Source organism: Condylura cristata, unplaced genomic scaffold, assembly GCF_000260355.1.
Source record: "Condylura cristata isolate star-nosed mole 26May11 unplaced genomic scaffold, ConCri1.0 scaffold00016, whole genome shotgun sequence".
Classification (NCBI taxonomy): Eukaryota; Metazoa; Chordata; class Mammalia; order Eulipotyphla; family Talpidae; genus Condylura; species Condylura cristata.
This window is the reverse complement of record NW_004567117.1, coordinates 33,427,512-33,452,230: the sequence shown is the minus strand read 5'-3', so window position 1 is coordinate 33,452,230 and position 24,719 is coordinate 33,427,512. Positions and strand designations below refer to the sequence as shown.

At 41.6% G+C, this 24,719-nt stretch overlaps 1 protein-coding gene across 1 annotated transcript in view; it reads right to left on the bottom strand.

Moving 5' to 3' along the window:
• DCC (DCC netrin 1 receptor) overlaps positions 1-23,022 on the bottom strand; it is a 977,719-nt gene extending 954,697 nt beyond the window's left edge. The window contains exon 1 of the mRNA XM_004683911.1: positions 22,932-23,022. Coding sequence (XP_004683968.1) covers positions 22,932-23,022 — 91 coding nt within the window. The remainder of the gene's footprint in view (positions 1-22,931) is intronic.
• Between the last annotated feature and the right edge of the window lie 1,697 nt (positions 23,023-24,719).

Sequence of the window (24,719 nt, the reverse complement as noted above, 5' to 3'; positions counted from 1 at the left end):
AGAAAGGGGAGGCAGGAACAAAGCCCGTCGATCAATACCTCCATGAGGCAGAGCAGCGCAGAGGCCTTTCCCAGCAGGCCCGTGCCTGCAGCCCTCACTGTCCCCACCACAGCAGCAGACAGCTCTGTGTTCAGCCAGGTTTTCCTCTTTTCCACAGTGCAAACTTCCCACTGGTTTGTATTCAAAGATCTCCTCAGGTTTTCTATGCCCAAGTGATGTTCATTAGAAGGGAATTGTGTGAAATGGGAAAAGAAGCCAGATTTAGGCACTGATTTGCTGACCCAGGCCAAGACAGATCAAGCCACCATCATCCATACTGAACCAGGAAAGACAGATTATTGGCTCTGCTCAATGAGCCAAGCAAACAACGGTGTACAGGGAACAGAGGTCTGAAAGAGACCTTTACAGGTGATGAGACTGCCTCCAACCTCCCAAGGGTCTTCCGAGGAAGAGATCCAATTACTGTACAAATGCATTGCTGTTAATATTTTAAATAGAGGTTTAGTGCGGGGGGTGGGAGGGGTGGGAACATGACTCAAAATAGGGTAGTAATCATAGGGCCAAGTGTTTCCTTCCTGTTCTGTCCAGTCACAAAGACATCAGAGTGTGATTATATATATATACATACATATATATATATATATACATATAAATTCAAGTAATGCATAGACTTGTAAGAAGTTGTATCCTGAGCAGAACAATTTAAACAAGTGGTATCTCAAATTCCAAACACAGGTTTACTATCGAGTGTCCCTAAACAGTCTAAAACAGGAGGTATAAGCAATATCCGCAGGCTAAATTTGGACTATTTTTATCAATAATTTTTTATTGGTACAAAGCCAAACTCCTTCCTTTACACACTCCCTGTTGACTACCATGGCAGAGTTGGCCTCAGAACCTAAACTATTAGCTTTCTGTCTCTTTACAGAAGGAACAAGATGATCCCTTGATTTCGAATATTACCTTGAAACTTAACATTAGGCCCTCCCTGGTGGTGCAGCAGGTTGGAGCACAGCACTGCAAAACTGATGGTGGCCACTTCAGTGCGAGTTTGATCCCCGGCCCAGAGGTGACCCACATGGCATAGCAGACCTCTCCTGACCCACCTGCTGCTCCCCTCAGCAGTGTATTCTGTCAATCTGCCTGCTGTGTTCCTTACTCTGTCTCTGCTGAATTCTCTCACCATCCCTGCATGCCTGGCCTGTACCCCAGTTCTGTATGCATAAATAAATAGATCTTAAAAAAAAAAACTTAAAAAAAATAGCACTTTCTCATCAAGTATCTATTTGACTACAGAAGAGAAAGAGAACTTAGTTGTGCCCCAACCTAGAACCCCCTGCTAGATAACACTCCCCCTTACATACTTTTTCTCAGTAATCTTTCCTCATGTAATGCTCCCTCCTAATGCCCCAGGCAATAAATCCTCCCAGCAACTGGAATTCAGAGGAAAATTCAAGACTGTACTCTCACCAACCTTTAGTACTTGTCAAATCCCCATTTCTGGATGTTCTTAAGATACAAAATAGTATTTTTGCAAAGATTCTGGCATGATTTTAATTACATTGCATTTAATAAGTAATAATATTTTACTAGTTTACTTCTTCACTAAAGGATAATCAAGAAACTCGTCAGCTGCCCACTACTATCTGCTCTTAGCGCAATACTTGATAAACATATGAATCAGTTCTTGGAACACAATAAAGTGAACCACCTTATGGTCAATCACTGCTGCCCAGGACAACCCCAGCAGTTGATATCTGCACAGCACTCCTCTTCTGAACACTGGAGCACTAAACATCATTGTCTCATTATCTTTTCAAGACTGGAGAGTAGGAGGTGACATACAGGCAAACTGAAGCGTAACTTACAATGGTGAATTAACCTCTAAGAATTTCTGACTCAATCTCTTTTCAAACACAAGTTCATTTTTTTTTATTTTTTTTATTTTGTTGTTGTTGTTGTTGTTTCGTATGATGTAATGTATCCAGGCAAAAAAGGATGAAATTGGTAAATATGATTTCTGCTGACTTTCAATATCGCTAAGGTTTTCCAATTTGACATAAAGGCTTAAGTCCCCTCATATAAGTTTTGTAGAAAAAAGTCAGAACTACAGGCTAAAAGGATCACCCGCAAAACTCATGTACCCAGGATTACCCAGTAAAGTCAGGGGCCTCTGCCTCAGCTCCTCACTCGCCCACACACTTGCCCCTTGCACACCTCCTTCTTGTTAAGAAACACAAAACTAGAGTCAGTGGGTAAAAAATACAGGTTAGATTAAAACAGAACTTTGTAGAATAATTAATACTCAAAAGTGGGGTGGGGGGAACTGTTGGTACCTGTCACTGGAATAATCAAGGAGGAAGTTATAGGATTTTTGAGAGAAACATAAAGGACATTTTAAACTTGACCAGGAGCATGAACTAGCTGAAACTAGTTGACTTCCAAATTCCCATTTGACTCTTAGAAATCTTGAACTGTGTTCACATGAGTTTTTTAAGTTATGTATATAATAATATTTACTAATAAGATAGAAATGTTTGTGTCTAAGTTTTGGCAGCAAGTCTGTCATGTAATAGTGAGCAACTTCTGTGTTTTTAAAGTTTCTTTAATTACTTTGGGAAATAAGACAAAAACAGTCAGAAATCACAGCACTAATTATTACATCTTATGCAATTTAGTCTATGAAGATCCTTACTCACATGTTAGTCTTATGTCCACAGAAAACAACAAATCATGAATATTTAAAAATTAACAATCAATATCATTGATATTAAGTCTGACCTCCAGCTGGCCTCACTTTCTCTATTGCTTTAGCTACGACTGATGTTGGCATTCATGGGACAGTGACTTAGGGAACACCAGCGTGTTTAGTGTCATTCTTCCACAAGTCAGAAAAGCCCAGGTCATTGGGGGGGCCAGTAAATCAGGGAGCCATGTTGAGCAGATGACATGGAGAGTGGTGACAACCTACAGAGGGTAAAACAACCCTCCAATTTCAAGCTGATTGGCTTAAGCACTGACCAATCAGGTCAGAGGAGGTGGAACACACAAGAAGGTCTTGGGCAGTGCGTTATACTACCAAAGAAACAAGGTTTAACAAGCAGAACAGCCACACCTGTATTTGGCTATACACCAACAATGGGTTTAAATAATTCGCTTAATCTGCCAGAGAAATTAGAGTTTCCTGGTTTTGCCCTCTGCTCTTCAGGGCTATTATATCTGCTGGCTCTTGAACTTCCTGAAAATTGCATCTTTGCCTGACGAATATCTCTTCTAAGTCAAAGATGACAAAGCCTGAAGCAATGGGCCACAGAGTTACTGTATCCAAAAGTGACTTCCAAGAATCCTGCAGTGAAAATAAGTATGCTGTGCTTTTTAATGGCTATGTAATATGAAAGGAGAAATAAAGGCCTTTGAAGGGTGACCTCCTAAATCTCACTACCACTTCGATATTCTCATCTCAAAAATGAGTCCTAGAAATAGGAACAGATCCAATTGATTACTTAATTCCACTAATTGACTGAGCTGAACCTGGTCTTCATGGTGAGCTCTGAGTCTGGAGCTAGTGGGGGGTGGGGGAAAAGGCTTTTAAAAAAAAAAAAAAAAGAGCAGTTTGGTTTGACTCTGTGCCCACTTCCCAACCTGGAATAGCAAAGGTCAAGAGGAAAGATGCAGCCTTTCTTCTGCAGTGCGGCAGACAATATTCCAATATTCAATTGTCTCTTAGGTTCCTCTGACACTCTTGGTTTGCAGGGTTAACACACAAGCCAAAACCTAAACTCAAATGAGAATTGCAAAAGGGGAAAAAATGGAATTTGGGCCAAAATATTAAAAACATTTCAGAAATCAGATGCCCTCTTCCTGTCCTACCCTCAAGAACTTATGAAAAGCTTATAAATTACGGAACTTATGTAAATTGGGTAGTTCATGTCCTTGACCCACAACATGTTTTCAATCATATAACCAACTAATGCCTAGCATTAGGGCACAAAGATATGTGAGATCTTGGCATTAATTCAAGAAAGAAATAAACCACGTAGCAAGGGCAATGACTTCCCAGCTCTTAGTAGGAAGCAGCCATCAAATGTGGATCTGTGGGAAGCAGAAATGATTGGACAAATGGAGCTAACATAACTAATAACCATCATTCACTCGGTCACGGGAGGGCCAGACCTCTACAAATAGGGCTGCCATCCCTGCAGAGAAGAACACAGATGCTGGGTCTAACAGTTCCAGCTTTTTGAGATGTAACTTGACCTTTTCATCCTGAAACAGATTAGCTTTAGCTTGAAGAAGCCTTTCAATATCAAAATGCCATACACTGCCAAGGGCATGTTTCTTCATTCAATCAAGAGTTTAATTATGTTGTTCCTGGAAAGAAAGCGACATGGCCACCAAGGAGAGTCCAACTACACATCTCAAACTTAGAATTATCCGAGGTCTGAAACTTGTAAAAGGTGAACAAGTCCATGAAAAACATTTTCAAGTGTATCATGTATAGGAAGTTCAGTCTTGATTCATCAAAAAGAAAATTCTATGCTTTCTACCTTTACTCCTCCATATTTATCATCCTTACAGATTGAGTGACATGACAAAGATAAGAATTTCCTCTCTCCCCAATATTGCTGCAACAATCCAATGGCAAAATTTTGTTACCTTGATAGTTCCTATAGATTTCATCACAATTAAAAGCTCTAAGACCATTTGCAGAGATCCAAGTTCCAGTTCAAAGCCACATTTCTCCACCAGTGGATGATCTATCATCCAGTGAATACATACATGATGTTCCAGGTAATATTTGTACAAATCTAAACCTTTTCAAAGTAAGGCTAGCAATCATGAACAAAAAAGGAACAGTAACTTGGGTAAGAACATGTGGTGATATTTTACTAAATTCAATCAAGTGAGATAGTTGTAATATCTCTCCACATTTGTATCATCACCTCTTCACCCGCTAATAATATGTAAAGTTGACATTTTCACCTAAATTCTGAATGTTTCCTTGGATGCTGTTTTCCAGCAAGATAAAGATAAGGTGTTTGACAGATAACACACATGTGGTAACAGAATAAATCTCTTCGATATTTAAAAATCTGAGAAAAATTAGAGAATGAAGTTTCAGTGTTGCTTCGATCATGGAGGGAACAAGAGGAAAACTAGGAGAGTCTTTGTTTTCCTGCCTGCAGAGAATTGACAAAATCTTTGACTTAATGCACTCACGTTATAATTACATAAAAACCCACTCATCTATTTATACCAACATATAAAGAGAAAAACACCACTCATCATTTCTTTCATGTTTTCCACAATCTGACATCATCACCATCAGCAAGTGCTAATATAGTAGACAAAGAAATTTTTTTTAATCTAGCAGCTAAAGGCTTCATATTGGGGAGAGCCTTAAATGTATTTGCAAGCTGTAGGTAATTAGTAACAAATTATGGAATAGAATATGGAATAGAAGCATAATTCTATAAAGCAATGTGAGCATGAGTTCAAGCCAATGTGAATGTCAGGTGAGAAAACATAGGAGAGGTGTAGGCCAGCCCTTGGACAGTTATTCTGAACTTGATATTGTTTCACAGACATAAGTCAGTCTTTAAAAAAAAGGCAGATCTGGAAGTTACATGAAAATGACACTCATTTCTTTTAGCAGTGTTATTAATTCATGAGTGAGCCAGCTCTCAGAATATAGTGAGATTACAGCAGGAAGCATGCTAGACTTAGGTTACTCTTTTCAAACTTTGACTTGCATGTACATCATCTTGTTAAAATGTGGACTCCAAAAGAGCAGATCCGAGATGAAGCCTGAGTTCCTATGAACTCTAACCAGTTCCTATGAAATTTCTAACCAGTTCACATGTGATGCTGATGCTGCTGGTCTACAGGCCAAACTTTGAGAATCAATATTTTAGAGGACAGCTGGGTATTGCTGCGGCCTTGGAGCTGACATTTTTCCTCCACGCAGAAAGAAGATAGCAGTGCCTGACACTCATCCCTCTTGGAAGGTGCTCTGTTTTGCGAAAATAATTTTTATCACCATCATACTCTTTGTTTTTAAATGATAAAGCAAATATTTAAGATTGTTGGTTGTTTGGTAAGTTGATTTAGTTGTTGCTTTTATAAAGATTAACCTGTTCATCTATTGTTTGGTTTTTAAAAAGCTCAATATTTTAAGGTGATGCAAAAAGAAAAATAACTTTCTACAGGTTCATCAGTATATGTGTAGCAGGCAGAAAAAGACCATTAAAAAACAAAAGAAAGGAAGAAAGAAAAGACAGCTAAACCAACAGTGGTTTGCCCTGGAGGGATAAATTATGGGGAAAGTTTATATTTCTATTGTCTACATTTCCATAATATTTGTGCACATTTCTTTTTTGGCAGAAATTACAATAAAGACATGGATGGAATTATATAAAGAAATTCAAAAGACCACACTCTCCTCTCTACACAGCTCTCAGCACTATCATGTTAATAGCATCACATAGTGCTCTGTGACCTATAGAAGACAAATTAGGTGATGACATACTCCTCAAAATGTTTGAGAAGTAGGATGATATCGATCAGTTTTAAACTCTTTAAGGCTTACAATTAGTCACATCTCACTGTCCATTTCATAGATGGGTCCACTTACCCAAATCTAATCATGAGCAAAAACAATACATTCTTACTAGCAATCCCAAATTGGTACTTTCCTTTCTAGCAGATGCAGAATAATAAAATGGTTCAAGAACTAAACATTCATATCCAATTTCACTTTTGGCTTAGTTAAGCAAAATCATCAACTTCAAATAAAGGCTTTCAATGTTTTCAAGCAAGTTTCCTTGCTGACCTGGCTCTTTTCATAAAATCATACAATAGACTCTGTTTTTTTGTTTTTGTTTTTGTTTTTGTTTTTTTGTAAATGATGCACCATCTCTTTAACAGAAAATTGGGTTATTGATTAATTGATTATATGCTGCTCACAAATGCCAACTTAAGCACAAGTAGGGAGATGTTATTGAATGTTCATAATTCAAATACTGCAAGACCACGCTACATGGTTGCATTATTATCGTCTCCTATTTTAATGAAGACATAGCACAGCACTTTGTTGGCCTAATTTACACAATATATCAAAGCTATATGAAATTCCCTTGCACTACAATGGGAGAGAAATTACAACATACACATGAATTATAGCGCTTAGCCTGGTGGTTCAGGGATGGCGTTAGCATGCCCCGGTGGTGGCTGGCACGGGTGGTGGCTGGCGTGGCGGCCTTTCATATGGTGGTAGTGGATTTCTTGGCAGAGGAAATGAAAGTGCAGGAAGCTGTCTTTTAACTTGTTAGTGAACACGGTGACATTTGAAAACAATTAACAGAAAATTGAGTTTTTATTTAGATACTCAATAATCTCAAAGTGTCTAAATAATAAATGGCTCAGAGGAAAATATCACACATTTGGAGAGAAGTGACTATCACAAAAATCACAGCAATAGTGTAACAACAATAACATCTATTATCTAGGAATTACAGTGCTGATTTGAGAATATGTGTTTTGAAAGCAGGATTTGAGTCCCAGGTCTGTGCTCCACAGTGGGGAAACGGGCTAACTTCTTGGTGTCTCACTGTGACCACCTATAAAAGGGCTTGTTGTTTTTCACTATTAGGAGCAAGGTAATTTGGGAAGACATAGTGGTTAGGACTGAGTGCAGTGAGAGAGCATAATTCCTCACACTCACAAGAAGTCTAGATGGGAACAGTGCCGAGACAACAATGGGACTAGGAAGCTCATGACAAACTCATTTCTGCTCATGCTAACAGGTTACGGAACACAAGATGGTGACTAACATCAGGGCTCACTTCTGTTTTCCAGATAGAGACAAGGAAGTGATGGAGAGGAAGGAAATGGTTCTTGGGTCAGGAAAGGACACTTTCTCTGAAATGCCAAGGAACTTACAGATTCCGAGCCTTTTCCCAGAATTATGACACAGGGTCGCTCTAAGCTGTAAGGGAATCTGGGCAACAGTTTTTTAGGTGACATACTGCTGCTTAGCTTAGAATGAAAAATGCCCCTGTGACAAGAAAATCAGTAACAAAAATGTCATAAGCAGTAACTGCCATTCACTTTCCACCCCACAGTTCCTCTGGATTAAACATGAGTGTGCATGTACATATGTTCATGCACACAGCAAGCTCAAGGACACTAACTACGATGTGAGAGTCCAAAAATGTAGACACCTCTTGATAGTAGTTCATTTATATGAAAGCTTTAAAATACTACTTAAAGAAGTTCCTTTAGGACATAAAGGCTAAATCTACGGGAAATAGGCGTGTGGCATCTGTCAGATCTGTCCTTCAGTGCAATCTGAGTCATATAGTGAGAAGAACGACAGACTACAGTTCAATGAGTTATTACAGTGAAGTGTTCTAGGAAACAAGGGACATGAGCAGTCTGATTATTGACAGCAAGGGAGAGAGTTCCAGGAGACCCTGCCCTAGGACAGGTGGTCCTGCAGCTCTGGAGAGGCCATGGAGCGTGAATGGCCTGCTGGGCAACAGGCCAAGGAGGTGGGGTGACTGGCAAGAGGCAGGGACGACCTGAGGACGCAGGAGAAGTGCAGCGTGCAGGCCTGTGGCATGACAGAGCTCAGCGAGGCAACTCGTTGATGGCCTACCTCTGGGACCCATATAAATACACAAGGTGGGCACTACATGAGATGGAAAGCCTGCTCGGGAGACGGGAGCACCAGCCATAATGCAGCTTAATTTAGCTTGTGTCCACGTTAATTTGCTTAATCCAGACTAACACCATTCTATTATGGAGATCAATTTATTAATGAGTATTTACTCAATAATTAATATTCATTCAGCATTATATTAGGCACAATGAAGCACAAAACAAAAATAAGTAGTCATAACTTTCCATTAAGTATGCTATGCTGGCCCTCCCTGGAGGGGCAATGGGGAGAACGCAGCACTGCAAGCTGGTCGCAGACACTTAAGTGCCAGTTTGATACCCGGCCCGGAGGTGACCCACATGGTGCAGCAGACCTCTCTGATCTGCGCACTACTCCCCTCATTAGTGTACTTAGTCGATCTGCCTGTTCCGCTCCACACTCCGTTTCTGGTGAATCCTCTCACTACCCCTGCACTTCTGGCTTGTACCCCACTTCTGTATGCACATATATATATATATTAAGTATGCTATGCTGGCTCTAAGATATTCTGATATTGAAGACAAATTGTCACTTTTGTCAGATAGTTTAACTGGCACAGGGCAACCTAGCCATCAGGGTCAAGGTACCAGTTCTTTCTAAACTTCCAGTGGGGCACTCATCTCCGCATCAGAACAGCCCTATCTCCACAGCCCCACAGCGGCCCCTAATGACTCCTCCAGGGCTAACAGTGTGTTGTCTAAAGTCCCCTACCAAGTTGAAAGCCCTTCCAGGGTTCTTCCCACTTCCATCTCCACCACAGGTGCCTCACTTAAGAGGACCAACCATTCCAGTTTATATAGGTTCTCCTACTGTTAACACAGAGGTTCTGTTTCCTGAGGAATCTCTCAGGCCCAGCAACAGGGACAGCTGGTCACCTTTCAAATGCTCCTCAGTGAGGAGCAGAGCAGTGCTGCTCTCTCAGTTTCTGGTTTCTCTTGGTCCTGCCCCTCTTCCGCCCATGCCTTTCTTCTCACACTACTTAATTCTCTCTTGAATATTGATGAAATTATCTCTCCTAAGTGATAGGGTATGAAATGCCATTTTTCACTGGCAAATGCATTTATCACCTCCCTAGAAATAGGATTTTACTCTAGGGGAAAAGAATCCTAGCAGCCTTACATAACCTTTCACAAAAGCCCTGCTCATTTTCAACCAGAGCCTACAGTTCATAAGCTAAGGAGAAACTCTCTCACCAGTGATTTTCATTCAGATTGATGCAATATGCACAGCTGAGCCCCTGTGTTCTCTTCTTGTAGTCTGGCTTGGAGCAAGTCAGTTAAAGCTCCGCTCTCTGCCAGACTGTGCGGAATGAAAGCTTCAAAACCTGCACTGAGCTTTCTGTCTGCAAAGCTTTACTTTCTTCAAAAACCTCAGTCCCAGCCCTTCTCCCCTGCCACAGAAGCCAAGGCAAATAAATGAGCTCTTGGTATTCTTCACACCCTGAAGAATGTTCCCAATCAAAAGGCAAATTTTGGTGTGGGGTGCCCCTCAGGGCCTCACTTAGAACACCTACTCGCCTTTAGCATCGGACCCCAGAGGGGTAGAGGGAGGATGGAGAAAGACCTGGGTCCTATGTCCCTTTCAAGTGCCTTCCTGTCTCCCTAGACGTGAGTACTTTGAAGGAGAAAAGCAGTGGAAGGAGGGGAAATGGGAAAACCAGCAGATGCCTAACAGATCGTCCTATCTGGAACACTAATGAGAAAAGAAGGGGAGAAGCTGAGCATTTTCCAGAGCTTTTGTTCTCAAGGAAAATGAAACATGTCATGGTCTCCAAGCAAAGGCATGGTCAAGAAATCATGGCCCATGAAACCAATCATATGCTTGATTTCAGAAATGTTATCGGGTCTGACAATCTTTTGTTATAGCTGAGTCTTTAAAATCATCAACCACAATACATTTGAGAGGACTTTTAGAGTAGTCTTCCTTTGCATGTGTATTTTTTATTTGTAGAGACTATTCTAGTAGAAATGTAGCCCTAATTAGTTGATTCTACAAATATCTAGCATTTATGAGAGACTTACTGTCAGGCGCTGGAACAGGTACTTTATACATCTGTTGGAGTGAGTTTATCATCAATCCAGCCTTGGGCAAGAGACTGACTCTGTCTCCATCATACAAATAGAAAAGCTGAGGTGAAGTTCACTGGCTGCCAGATCTTTTCCTTAGGGAAATCACTGGTTATCCTTTCCAAAGAAGAGGACCATGAGCTAGCTCTTTGAAACTCACAAGAGTGGAAGAAGTCTGCAAGGTCCATGACTTCTAAATGATCTGTAGCTTCCAGCTAAGAGAACATCTATAGCTTTAAGAAGTAGTAACAGAAAATGCATATAAAGGAACATACTGAGAAAATAATCTGCAAAAAAAAAAAAAAAAAAGCCCTAACCCTTAATAAGTCCAATTATCCTTTCTAATTCAGTCAGTCAGAGATCAGGCACACATTTCAGAGGATGCTGCAGAAGAAATTCCTGCCCTGCCAATCCACTTCTCTAGAAAAGATGTGGCACTGAGTTCCCTCTGCTCAGTCCTTGATCCAGTGGACGATCTCGTTGCTGATGCTAACTAATAATCATTCTCATACTCTAGCTCTTTACACTTTTTAAACTCTCCCTCCACCCAGTTATATTAGTTATGGACAAACAACCCTTTAAGATATTTCCAGACACATAGGATGGGTTCACAAATTCCTGTTCCATAGTTCATAAGAATTGCCTGTGACAAGAATTGCCTAGGCAACTTGCTTAAGTTTTAAATGACTGTACTACAATTAGAAAGAGGGTTCTTATCATGAACTCATCTCGATTCATTCAACCATTATTTTTGGGGTACAAGTAGTTTGAGTAGTTACTATCTCTTCAAGATCGTCCTAAGGTCTTTTCCAGACTCAGCGAAGCTGTTATCCTGCCTTGTTCTCCTGGCCCTGGGTACACTGGTCTTTGAATGCGCTATAATTCCTCCCACCACAGGGCCTTAGCACTCGCTGCTCTTAAATCGCCTTCTGCACCCTGTGTCTTCCTGTTTTTATATTAACTCATCCCTCAGTCTGAACTTTGACTTTCTCAGGGAAGAAGTCTTCTTTGTTGCTGTCTGGGTCACTTTCCTACTGCTTATCTTATTTGAAACTTTGGATTTATTAACATATTAATTTGATTAGCTTTTCCATCCCACTAGACTCAAAGCTTCATCGCCACCTTAGCCCACAGCCTGGCACACCCTCAATAAACAAAGGAAGAAAGGGTGACAGAGGTCTGAGGATGTTGTCATAGCAACAGGCTGCCAGAACTGCCAGGACAACGCTGATATCTTCATTCTTACCATATTTACACCATGGTTTAAACATGATTGACAACTCTTTGCATGGCCTTGCCTTTGTTGTTTTATTTTGCTCCGATCAACCTAAGACTACAAGGATGAATGAATTGTCTCTGTCAGCCCATCTGGATAATATTAATATATTAATGATCAAGTGAATAAACACTGCAGTTGGTATTTTTCAGAGACTTCCCACTTGGTGCTTTTTTTTTTAAATAAGGACTTTGTTCTGCCTGGTATCCTATTTAGCAATGTCTGTGCCTGTCACCTTCACTTGACGATAACCCCTTCGAGGGCAGCAACACATTTAAGCCTTTCATTTAATTCTTTGTAACCCATAGCAAATGTTCTGCCACCATTATTTTGAATCAAATTCTTCATCTTATTTGATCTTGGTAATACCACAATGATTTTGTTAAACACTGATGAAATTCCTACCTAGAAAAATGAGAACAGAGATTGTAAAGATGACAAAATGTGTAGCCATGAATAAGAGACTGTGCTGGACAATGCTCAATCTAGACCTTCTAATATATGGCTCAGGAGAGCTTCTGTAGAGGGCCTATTACTTTGGGAACCTTTGATTACCAAAAAGATATCAACAAAGTAAAGGGAGTTTAGAAAGAAAAACAAACATCAGTGAGCTTCTGGAGGATGGGAGGAAAGACTGAATGAAGTAAACATTTATAGTTTGGTTAAGGACAGACTAAGGGGAGGAGGCAAGCATGATGTATGTCTAAAATCATCTAACACACTTTGGCACCGAAAAAGGCAAGGTGTCACTGAAAAGAGAAAGCCGGGGTCAGGAGTAGATGACAGGTGTGATGGGGAGAATATTTCCATCAGGACTGTCTGAGATGAACTGTAAAATAAATTTTTAACGGCCAGTACTGACATGCTACTGAAAGTTTCCCAAGGGAAACAGTGAACAAACTATCTCTGGAGAGACCTCAAACCACAGGGAAAAAAACAGAAATTGTCCTGCAGGGAACAGCCCTGCCCAGACATTAGACATGAAAAGGAAAGCTTTGCAGATCTCCTCTCTAATTTTATGCTCCTCTGGAAGCTCACAAGGCTGAGAAAAGATGTGGGAACAATGGGGTGAGGACTGAGGTACAGGGGTTTGCTTGGGCAGCCTTGCCTTGGCTAACATGTCTGATGAGCTGTGCACAGTCAGGGCACTAGACAAGCCCCCGGCACTGTGGTCGCCAGAATCATCCGGGAACACTTATTAGTCTGTCCCATGAGCATGTCCTATGGGAACCCAAGCAAAAATTAGGAGGTGAGAAGAATCCATGAAAAGGCCTGAGATTTTTTTTAAATCCCACAGGTGTGTTATGGCACAATCCTGGATTGAACCTGTGCAATTTAGTATATTGGAAACAAACCCAAATCTAACGTGAATGGTTAGATTCACATTTTATTATTTATTTACTTTTTACTTATGTGTGTATGCCTACAGAACTGGAATACAGAGAGTACAGGGGGGTGAGAGGCTTCACCAGAGACAGAGTGGGAAACAGAACAGAAAGATCAACTGGAACACACTGCTGAGGAGAGCAGCGGGGAGATAGGAGAGGTCTGCTGCACCCTGTGGGTCACCTCTCTGGCTGGGGCTCAAACTCAAGCTGCGGTGGCTGTGGGCAACTTCATAGTGCTGTGTTTTAACCCACTGAGTCACCAGGGAGGGCCCTAGGTTCAGAGTTTTAACTCAAGACTTGTTATTTACCATTATCACTCTGTCGCTCGGCCACATTTTACTTCCGTCGTGTTTAGGGATTTACAACGTTCCTCAGATTTAGCCTGGCACCTGCCTCCTACTTCCCTGCAGGTGATGTGCTTCATGGCAATAAAAAGAAGGTGAGGCAGGACACTGACAAAGCAAATGTTGCTGTAGGTAGATGATCATCTTACAGTAGCTAAGGATCTCTTTACCTACCAAACTAAGGGTGTGTTCCGGAAAAGTATTAATGAAACTTCTGGATTAAAACAAATAGGATGTAGTATTATGCAACAGCATTCTAAAAGTTCGATTGCTGATAAAATCTATGGGTAAAAGAAAAGGCTGCTTACTAGTAAAAACAAAACAGCTTCTGTTAATTTCGATGTATCACAGCAAATGGCTGCTCAGTTGGAGAAACAGAACCATGGAATTATCTTGCTGAAATCATCAACGGCCAATAAATGTACGGGGAGAAAATGTTCAATCTTATTAGCAATCAGGGAAATGCAAATTTAAGCCACAGAGAGATGCTAATTTATATCCACCAGATGAGGGCAAATTAAACATATGACAATTCCAAGTACTGGTGAAGATTAGAGCAAAGGGGATTTACATATGCTCCTGGTGGGGAGTTTCAAGAGTGGAGTTTATCAGTCACTCCTAAAAGCATAGGTTCTTTGTACAACTCAGCAATTCTAGCTGCGAGAGTTGTACCCTAGATATGATGGCTGATTTGTTGAGGGAACATATATGAGAAGGTTCAGAGCAGCATTACTAGCAGCAAGTGTTTCCAAACGCCCATCAATGATAGTTGGCATAAAGTATGCTTCATTAATGTCATGGAATATTACACAACAGTGAAAATAGTTTAAATAAAAAACATACCACCTCATCAATGAATCTCAAACATGTTATACGTAGAAAATATGCAAGTCACATACTAATTTCTGTTTAACGGTACAGCAAAGACAAGTAAATATGTTAAAGAGGCATATGCATATGTGTGGCAAATATATGTAGACAAAGAACACATCAACACAAAACTCTGGTGAAAACAGGTTATTTCACTGTAATCATTGCTGTGATCATCAATGTTATTTTACCACTAAAATGAATCATTAATTGTATCAAATCAATATTAGTAATTATAACAAACATATATATTTAATATAGTCCATGCTTTAAGTAAAGCAACTAATTTTGAAACTGGTAACATAACTAGAAGTCATTTACCCCACAGTGTCATATAACAAAGAAAATATTAGCAAAAATAAAAATGGAATCAAAGGAAAAATCATATTTCAGAAATGCTATAAGCTCATTATTTAAAACCAATTAGTATTCTTTTCTTCTGTCAGAACTCAGGTCCCACTTTAGAATATTCCCTTTTGCTGCAAACAATCTCAGCAAAGTTGAGCAATTTCTTCAGCAAATCAAAAGTAGGAAAGAGATAACAGCTTTGATAAAGTCTTATAACAGGGAAGAGTTAACAACTAGACACAGGAAAGTAATCAAATACATTGGATAAGTCAGGACTAAAGTTCCCGACGATTTTATTAAATGGCTCATGGACCATTTACTGGTGAAATAAACAGTTCTGTACGTAGTATCGTCAGAAATCATCCTGTACATAACATCCAATTATTTAATAACTGAGCCATAGTGATACTTCAGAGTTCTTAAAGGCAAGTTAAATTATGTCCTAACACTTAAAAGGCAGTTAAGTGAGTGAATTAATATTTTTAAGACTATGTAAATATTAGTAAACATCTTAAAATTGCTACCCAAAGGCCCTCTCTGGTGGTTCAGTAGGTTAAAGCACAGCACTGAGAAGCTAAAGCCACTTCAGCATGAGTTTGATCCCCACCCTGGAGGTGACCCACATGGCGCAACACACCTCTCCTGACCCACCTACTGTTCCCTTCAGTCAGTTGGCCTGTTCTGCTCCCCACTTTGTCTTTGGTGAATACTCTTACCACCCCTGTACCTCTGGCCTATAACCAAGCTCTGTATGCATAAATAATCTTTAAAAAAATTACCTGAGTAAATAACGTTTATATTAACTACTTCACACCTTTATTCTCTTATGAAAATGTAAAAAGAAAATCTAAGAACTTGTAATTTTTATTTTATTTCATATATTTTTTATATCATTCTTCCATTTTGTATAATGCATGCTTTCTCCTCTCAGGTGTAGGCCCTACTAAATTCATCCATGCACCATCACATAGTCTCTTGTGTAAGAACATAGTCGCTCCCGTTTTGATCCCTCTCCCTCCCCATCCCCTGCCAGAGCATCTTTGATTTATAGTTGTCTGTTAATTTTGTTTTCTTTAATGTATTGTAATTATTTCCCCTGGTTCCTTATCTGGTCCCTCTACATTCCTCCTATAAGGGAACCATCTGATATGTTTGTTTGTTTGTTTTCCCCTCTCTTGTTTCACCGAGCAGAGCATCATTCCTCCCAGCTCCATCCATGTTTCTGCAAATAGCACGAGTTTATTACTTGCTGAGTAGTATTCTGTGTGTATATACACATCTTCCTAAACCATTCATCTACTTTTTGGGTCTTTAGGTTGTTTCCATAGCTTACTAACTATAAACAGTACTGTAATAAACAGAGGGGTATAAGTGTCCTTTTGCATTAATGTTTTTGTGTCTTTTGGGTAGATTCCTAGGAGTGAAATTGCTGGGTCATACAGAAGTTCCATTGTTGGTAGTTTAAGGAAACTCCACACAGCTTTCCATAGTGGTTGGGCCAGTTTTCATTCCCACCAGCAGTGTAGGAGAGTTTAAGTACGTTTTTTAAAAGATTCGTTTATTTATGCATACAGAATTAGGGTATAGGCCAGAGGTGCAGGAGGTAAGAGGATTCACTGGAGACAGTGGGGAGCAGAACAGGCAGATGGGCTGAAATACACTGCGAAGGGGAACAGCGGGTGGGTCGGGAGAGGTCTGACATCCCATAGGGACACCCCTGGTCAAGGATGGAACTCATGCTGCAGTGGCTGTGATAACTTCCCGGTGCTGTGCTTTAACCCGTTGCACGACCAGGGAGGACCTTATGTACATTTTGGATGCCAAAAAATATTGTACTGATAGCCTACTTACCAGGTTATACCACACTGAGTTGGTATTTTAATTAGGTGGCATAATAAAGATTCAGTTAAATCACTGGAATATTTTTTCCCTAGACACTCTTAAGTGTATCCTATAGAAAGGGCAAATCTTAAAAGATGGAGCAAAGGAATAATTCCCAAATTGCAATAAATACACTGTAAATTTTCATGATAGCAAGCATAAAAGTAGGGAGGTCTTAGGAATTGAAATGATTGAGTATAAAGCAAGAAGTCACAGAATTTGGTGAATTTTTAAATGAAATACAAAGCAAGCGCTGGAATCACTGACTTCAGCAGAGAAGAACTTTCCCACCCATCTTGCTATAATAGATTTTTAAAATATGATCAATAAATATGGGATGATGTGTGTGTTTCCCAGTTGAACTTTCCCCTGGGAAATGAACACTATGAATAATATGGTTGTTTGGAAATATCTGTGGGGAACCAACATGTACTATTATCACCACTGGTAAATTAGCATCAATAGTAAAAAAGAAAGACTATTCAATCATATACTTTATTATGTATTCCTAAACCACACCAATGGGCAGAATTCAGGCATTTGTAAACCACCAAAGAAAACACAGTTAGAAAAAGGGACCTGTTTTATTTTTAACCTCAGGCTAAAATTTGTCAAAGAACTTTAGAGCACTATAGTAATCTTGATCATCAATCAGCCACCTTATATTTCTCTGTCTAAGTACTATGCTAAGCCTGAGAAATCTAAGATAAGAAATAAACACTCGGGTGTAGGAGAAAGCAAAAGTGTAGAACTAAATTGTGCTGTAATTTACCTGAGTGCTGCAATTATAAAGGTATAAAATAATTTGCATTTTATTTTGCTATTACCCACGTGGCATATGTAGCATGTTATTTTATCTAGCACATTCTCCCTTCCCACTTTAGTCTACAAGGAAATAATCTGGATCATACATCCTTTTCTTAATGACAAATTTAACATTTGCTTTACTTGAGATCTGACCTCCCAGGAAAAATATCTTAAATGTTCTGGGTCAGTGCCATGCAGCTGGCATTAGAGTAGCATAAAGAAATACTTCGGTATCATGAAAACTAGTAACTTTGAAAAAAACAATTAAACTTCTATAGTTCCAACTCAGCAACATCCTTCTGAAAAATAGCAAACCCTTCTTGGCATGGTCTTCTTTCTAGCTTAGAGCCAGCTCCTGTCTGAGCTCTAGAATTTCAATAGTAGTAGCTACGAGGTCTCTAGAGTCTCAGATGGTAAGAGTCCTACTTACCCTCCTTTAGAGAATAGTTTACCTTGGCACTAAAAGAAACACTCATGAAATTTTCAATTTTGTTTATAAGGCAAATCCTTGTGACCTTGCAAAGTTCAATCCAGCAAGTTAGACACAGTGCCTGTGGATCAGGGTGTTGCAATCACAATGAAAAAGGCTTTTCCAGTTTTGTGTGGGGAGGCAGTGCTGATGCTGTGCAGTTTAGAGACAAGAACTACGAATTCTGTAGAGACAGGTAAGAGAGAAGCCAGCAGCCCAAGAGCAGACTGCAGAACCTTTCATCGGGCATCGGGTTGCTGTTTAATTCAGTGTGTTTCAATCATGAGTTAGTGAGATCCCAGGCTACAATTCATTAAGGTACAACTGTTGTGACAACTCATGAAACTCTTCAATCCTCCTCGGAGTATCATAATGAAGTGACAGGGTAGGAGTGGGGGAGGGGAGGAGGCGGTTCCACTTTTACATTTTATGAATTGTTAATGTGCTTAGTATTTCTCACTCCACTTTGGGGATTACAGTATGTTTCCCGAATCCAGTGACTTTTTAATCTTTAGTTAATTAATCAAGTAATCCTCAGTGGACTTATGCCATTATTTTTCTTACTCAGGCAAACCTAAGACTTCTTGAAATTTATGTATAGAGTTCATCTATGAGATTATTATTTGAGGTATATTAATCCATCAAAATTTTATCATAAACTGGTAGACATGTAAAAAGTATCAAAACAGGACAATGTATTCCTAACTTGCTGTGAGATTCTAAGAGCAAGATAGGCCACAAGAACAGAAAGTGGAGATCTCTACCCAGGCAGGAAGGGCTTACTCACAGAAAAATCACACTGATTTCCAGAAGTGTTTGTATGTAATTCGCAATGTCCCAATGAACCCCAATGTCTAACATTTGGGGACAATGCACAGAGGATGGAAAGCCTGTCTTCCTTGTATTGATATGATTGCGACTTAAGAAAATGCCCCCTAAACAGTTACATTCTTTCCTAATAGTGCTGTCCTTCCTGGTAGGCACATGAGTAAGAAGTCTCATGTGGAAAGTTAAGTATGGCAAATTCTCCAAAGAAATAGTAAGATTTGCTTTAAAATGTAATCTAAGGACACACTTTACACAGGGAGAAAACTTTCTCTTCAGGAACATCAGCACTGACTATAAACATGTGACCCCATGCAAGGAAAAAAAAAATTATTTCAGTGGGGAAATCAAGATTTAAATCAGGGCTTGTTTCCAAAGAAGAGCTGTAGTGCTAGATGATTCCACACCAGGCAGCAGAAAACAGGAATAAATCACACACATTTGAAGAAACTCGGTCCACTGGCTGTGTGAAAGCAGCTCAGCCAGGAAGAGCCATTTCCCATTATAAAATATGCTTTTGAGGATAACGGGGGTGCTGGGATTCCCTTTAAAGACACAGTGCCATTCCTCCCCTTTCCAGAAACAGCATAACAATTTTCTCAAGTCCCCTCCCCAAGTTTTTCCTCCAGCCTCTCATTGGCTGGGAAAGCCTTACCACAACCTGTAAATACTCCCTACACCAGGAAAAACTGCAGCAGGATCCATTCAGGAACTGAGCGAGGATTAAAACCCTTCCTCTTCAATGAAAACAATAAAGGAGTTGCTGAGAGGTTAACTTGCCAGAGGGGAAAAAAAAAATGTAAGTCATATACAGTGCGAAGTTATAAATCTCTCCCCAGAATAAATGCCTATCAGCAGCTCAAGCCAGCCCAGCTTTTAAGAGCATTAAAGCAAATGCACTAAGCCTAATATATTCACACAGAACACACGTGTGGTTGCCTCACATGCGTCATAACTCAGGGGGCATTTGCTGCGCGGAGGAAATGGATACTGTGACGGGTCACAGGTGATTTATACTGCAGCACTCACAAAGGAGTGGACAGCAGCCTGCCCAGGCGTCCTCAGTCCCGCCTGCCTTGTGCTTCACTCAACTGCACACCCAGGTGAGGGCCTCTGATGTACTTTGCTTGGGGATGATCAGAAGTAGGTGACTAGGGAAGGCAGACTGTCAGCCTCTTCACTGAGCCCAACTACATAAACTCGCATAGATTTTTTTTTTTTTCAATAGAATGTCACCCATACATATTATATAGAGATCTAATTGGTTTACAAGTATACCTGCTAGTTTATTCACTAACATCTAATATTCATCTCATCAATAATCGAGTTAGTGCCTTTGCTTGTGGCGCAAGTATATATCTGACAGCATGTTACAGAAGTCACCTGAAAGGTCCCTATCCTCCTCCTCCAGCGCCAAGCCCTCATCCTGTGGCAACACAGCTCAGAGATGCCTCTTGTTATGTAATACCATGTTCTAAATCTTTGCAACAGCCTCAGGCTTTATCTTAAAAAGTGGGAAAATATCCAGTGCTATTGTGCTAGTCTCCATAATCCTTTGTAACCAATCAACAGTCTAAAACATCCTGTGAATGGGAATTTCGCTGCCAGTAAGCTAGACACTTGGCCTTATTAAGGGCACCTCCTACCGGTCCTTCCCCAGAGTGAACTATGTTTTATCAATTCCCTGCGATGGTCCTGAAGAGGGGAAGTTACTGGGGGATGGAGGGGGGGTTGGGGGTGTAAAAACAGATTAATAATAAGACCACTGTCATTTAAAGTGCAGCAATCACTCACTGAGACCTTTGCAAATGAGCTCACATTTGAAAATAACACCTGCATCCATCCACAAGTATAAAACATTCTTTAAAATTTAGACCTACACCCTATGCAAAGGTATGTGCCTTATATGTGTGTGTGTATTTTTTTTGTTGTTGTTATTGTTTACCTTTTCTGACAGATTTATCAGGTGAGATTTTTTTTTTTAAATATATGCTTCTAACTGTTTAAACAAGAAACTTAAACAAGGGACATATTATGTAAATTTAGAGATTAGTAAAACATATAAGCCCATCTCCATTTATCTACCCCCATCCTCCCCACCCCCACAGCCAACTTTACATTTTGTGTGTGTGTGATTAACAAAACATGATTGTCCATTTTTGCACACCGTGCCTTAATGCAGTATTTTCAGCCAGTGCATTTCAGGCTGGGACCTGCAGACTTTCTACCCACAGAAGGCTGTCCCCTCTGAACTTCCACTCTGCCCTCCTAGGCGGCCTCCCAAACTGCCAGAGAGCACAAATCAATCTTCAGTGCAGGAGGGGGTCCTTCTCTCTGCAGTAGGACCAGAGGAGAGAATTCAAAGGAGACACCTACTCATTACTACAGGAGATGGTCCCCCACCCACCTATGAGAGGAGTAATTGCCCAGGACAAAGCTTCGGGAGAGGAGTCAAAGGAGGAGGAAATGGCCCGAGGGGGAGGGAGGGGTCGCGGGGGGGGGTACTGTGGGGCGCGTGGATTCAGTTAAGTGAGCGCGCATGCGCGCGCGTGCACTAGCAGACACGCGCACACATAGATACACATCTCTGGCTTGCCAGCTCGCTGCTTCTCTCTGGCCGAAAGAAGGTGTGGAGTCGGGTCCATGTAGATGTTCGGATCCTTGCTTGCCTTTGGCGCGTCAGGATCTGGGGAGCCTCCAGCTGGCTGCAATATTGACTCTCAAAAACCCTAGGGACTGGGAGAGGTTCCCATAGACAACCCTCGGTCTGGAGACACTTTGCAGGAATAAGAAAGCCCCAGCTTCACGCTCCCAGTTGGCTGGGGCTTGGGCCATCATTCCATTCCATTCCTCAATTTCCCTGGTGCTGGTTGGGAGGCTACTACCCATAGTCTTGTCTCTGCCAGGGGCTATTTTCTTTTGAATTTGGAAAAAAAACGTCCTTTCTCAGAGGACTTGAATGTTCCGCCTGCTGCTCATCCCTCTGTCCTAGGCAAACCCACTCCCTGTATCCAAGTGCCCTTCCACTCTTGTAGGTAAGCTTGGCCAAAGGGGCCTTAAAACGAGTCATTTTATTTTTGTTTTTTGTTAATTCTTTCGGCCATGGAAGCCCCGGCTCCTATCCGGAGACTGCAGCAGCTGTAAGCATCCCCACATTCCTCCTTTGCCTGCTTTAACCCAAACCGATTTCCAAACACTTTCGCTGGTTTTAATTAGAAAACTGTGCTCTCCAAGTGCCAGCTCAGGTGGGCCGATTCCCCGGAATATCAACCGTTGGAGTTTGAAAGTGTCCTGGAGACGTGGCTTTCGGACTGCACTCGCCGTTAACAAAATAAAATAAAATAAAATAAAACATGCCTCTCTCCTCCTGGCAACTCTGCACCTCATCAGGCACCACCATCCACTCCTCCAAAGTACCCAAACGCAGAGGCTGCCCTGGTCTCCATTCTCAATCATCAAGTCTGAAAATCCCCACCACAGGCTCGTATAAGCAAGCACAAACGACTCAGCTCACCTTGTGCATTCACCAGACTTCCCTCAAAGCCCCTTTGCTGACCTCCTCTGCCTGGCCCTGTTGCCCCACTTCCTCTCCCTTTTAGGTTGCTGAAGATTTAGGGATCAAATCCAGTTCCTTTCGACGACACCCCCATCACCTGCCGGCTCCCTGCCCCACTCAGCCAGCTCTCCGAACCAACACAAGTATTTGCAAAAGCAAAGATCCTAGACGCAGCGGATTGAAAAAGAGAAGCGGCTTCTCCCCAGAAGCCTACATCCTAACATCTTCCCCCCCAGGGGGGGAAAAAAGTCTCATCGCTGGTGAGGAAATTGAGGGGAGGCGGGTAAATATCTTGCTATTTCTCGCTTTACCCATTTCTACTACTTGCCAAGGAAATGAGAAGGATAAGGAAGGGGGGGGGGGGGAGAGATACAAGGAGAAGAAAGGAAGAATCTCTTACCCGAGACTTGAAGATGTGCGCTGAGCAGGGTAGCTCCGAAGAGTACAAAAGCCAGCTTGGGTACCCAAACACATCCAAGACTATTCTCCATATTTCAGCCAACACCTTCGGGGCCAGGGGTCCTGCGCCGCGGCGGCACTCACACACATGCACACACACGCGCGGAGCCCCTTCGGCTTCCTCCTCCTCCTCCTCGTCCTCTTCCTCCACCTCTTTCTCCACCTCCCCTGCGCCTCCTCTGCCTCCGAAGCCTTTTTCTTCGTCCACTGACAGAATCAGCAGTAAAAGGAGGCAGAAAAAAGTTCCATTAGGTCCAAGAGATCCCGAGTCCGGGTAAAGCCTTGGAAAACTAACTCAAGGAAACCGAGAGAGCAAAACCAGGGAAGACAGCTGTCCGCGGGGCTTGCGAATCATCAATAAACAGAGCATCCAGGAGGGACCAAGAGAAGATGGAAAGCAATCCTGTGTCTGGGCTGTGCATTAAAAGGTGGAGGTTGGTTCCATGTCCTCGGCTGGGTAAAGTTGAAGAGAAAAACCCGCGCGAGAGCTGGAGATGCTATTCGTTTGGGCTCCCAGAGCCGCGGTCGCAGGGAGGCTCCGAGCGGAGGCGGGAGGGGGCTGTGGGGTGGAGCGCTCACTTGTTACTGGGGTGTCCGCCAGCGGTGTGTGAGCAGGGAGTTGGAGCCTTACTATCCATTGATCCGGAGAAGTGGAGGGCTGGAAGGGAAAATGTGGAGACCGGAGGGAAACGAACTGGATCAGGCAAAGATTCCACGCGAAGGGGGGCGGGTGATGGGGGGTGCAGAGAGATGCGGGCGAAGGGAAAAAAGAGCGGTCGGAGGAGGCTTCCAGCAGCTGCATTCGCCTGGTCTACATATCAATGAGCAGGGATGCCCTCTGTGGGCAAAGCGTGGGAAGTCACTTTTGTCAATGGAGCAAGTGAATGTCGCGTGCGTCTGGGGATTGCAGCGATCTCTCGTGATACTCAAATTATTTTTATTTAACTGTAAAACCTAGATGGGGGTTCACACTGTTTCAGGTGACCACAAGCTTTTTCTTCCTTCTCTGCCCTTAGCGGTGTTTAAACTGCAATTTTTCGTCTGAAAAGCATCACGTGGTCTAACTCCCTTCTGGGACAGGTGAGGGACTGAAGTGCAGAAATGCACAATGCACAAATGTCAGACCACTATTTTCTGATTGACTTAACAACTAGGGTTCTCTTTTTTTCAGAACATTTTCATTTTATTGTGTTCTCTCATTTCTAGACAAGATGCAATGTTTTTTTTGCAACATCTGTAAAAGTATTTATCATGGTGCAGGTGCATGATTCGTTCCCAGGAAACAGACATGAAGTGTAATAAGACTCAGCCTCTATCCTCAAGACGTCTGTGATCTACTGGGAGAGAAGCACAAATGAACAATCATAAAATCTCACAATAACTATGTTAAATATGATTGATGTAATGAAGAGATACTGTAGGAGAATAAAACAATTCTTCAGTGCCTGGGACATGAAATAAAACAAGCACACACACACACACACACACACACACAGAGCAGGAAACTTAGGAAGCCTGAAGTGCAGCCTTTTGAAGGAGCCACACTAGCTTAACTCCTTCCTGGTCCTCCAGCTCCTCTGCCAGGAGAGGTTGTCATTCATCCTTGCAGTCTTCACAGGTCATGTGGTGCACTTGGAATACTGCATGTGCCAATACATTTTTGCTGAATAAGTGAACTTGCAAACAAATGAATTTGGCCCGGAAGGATGATGAATAGAAATGCCACTCT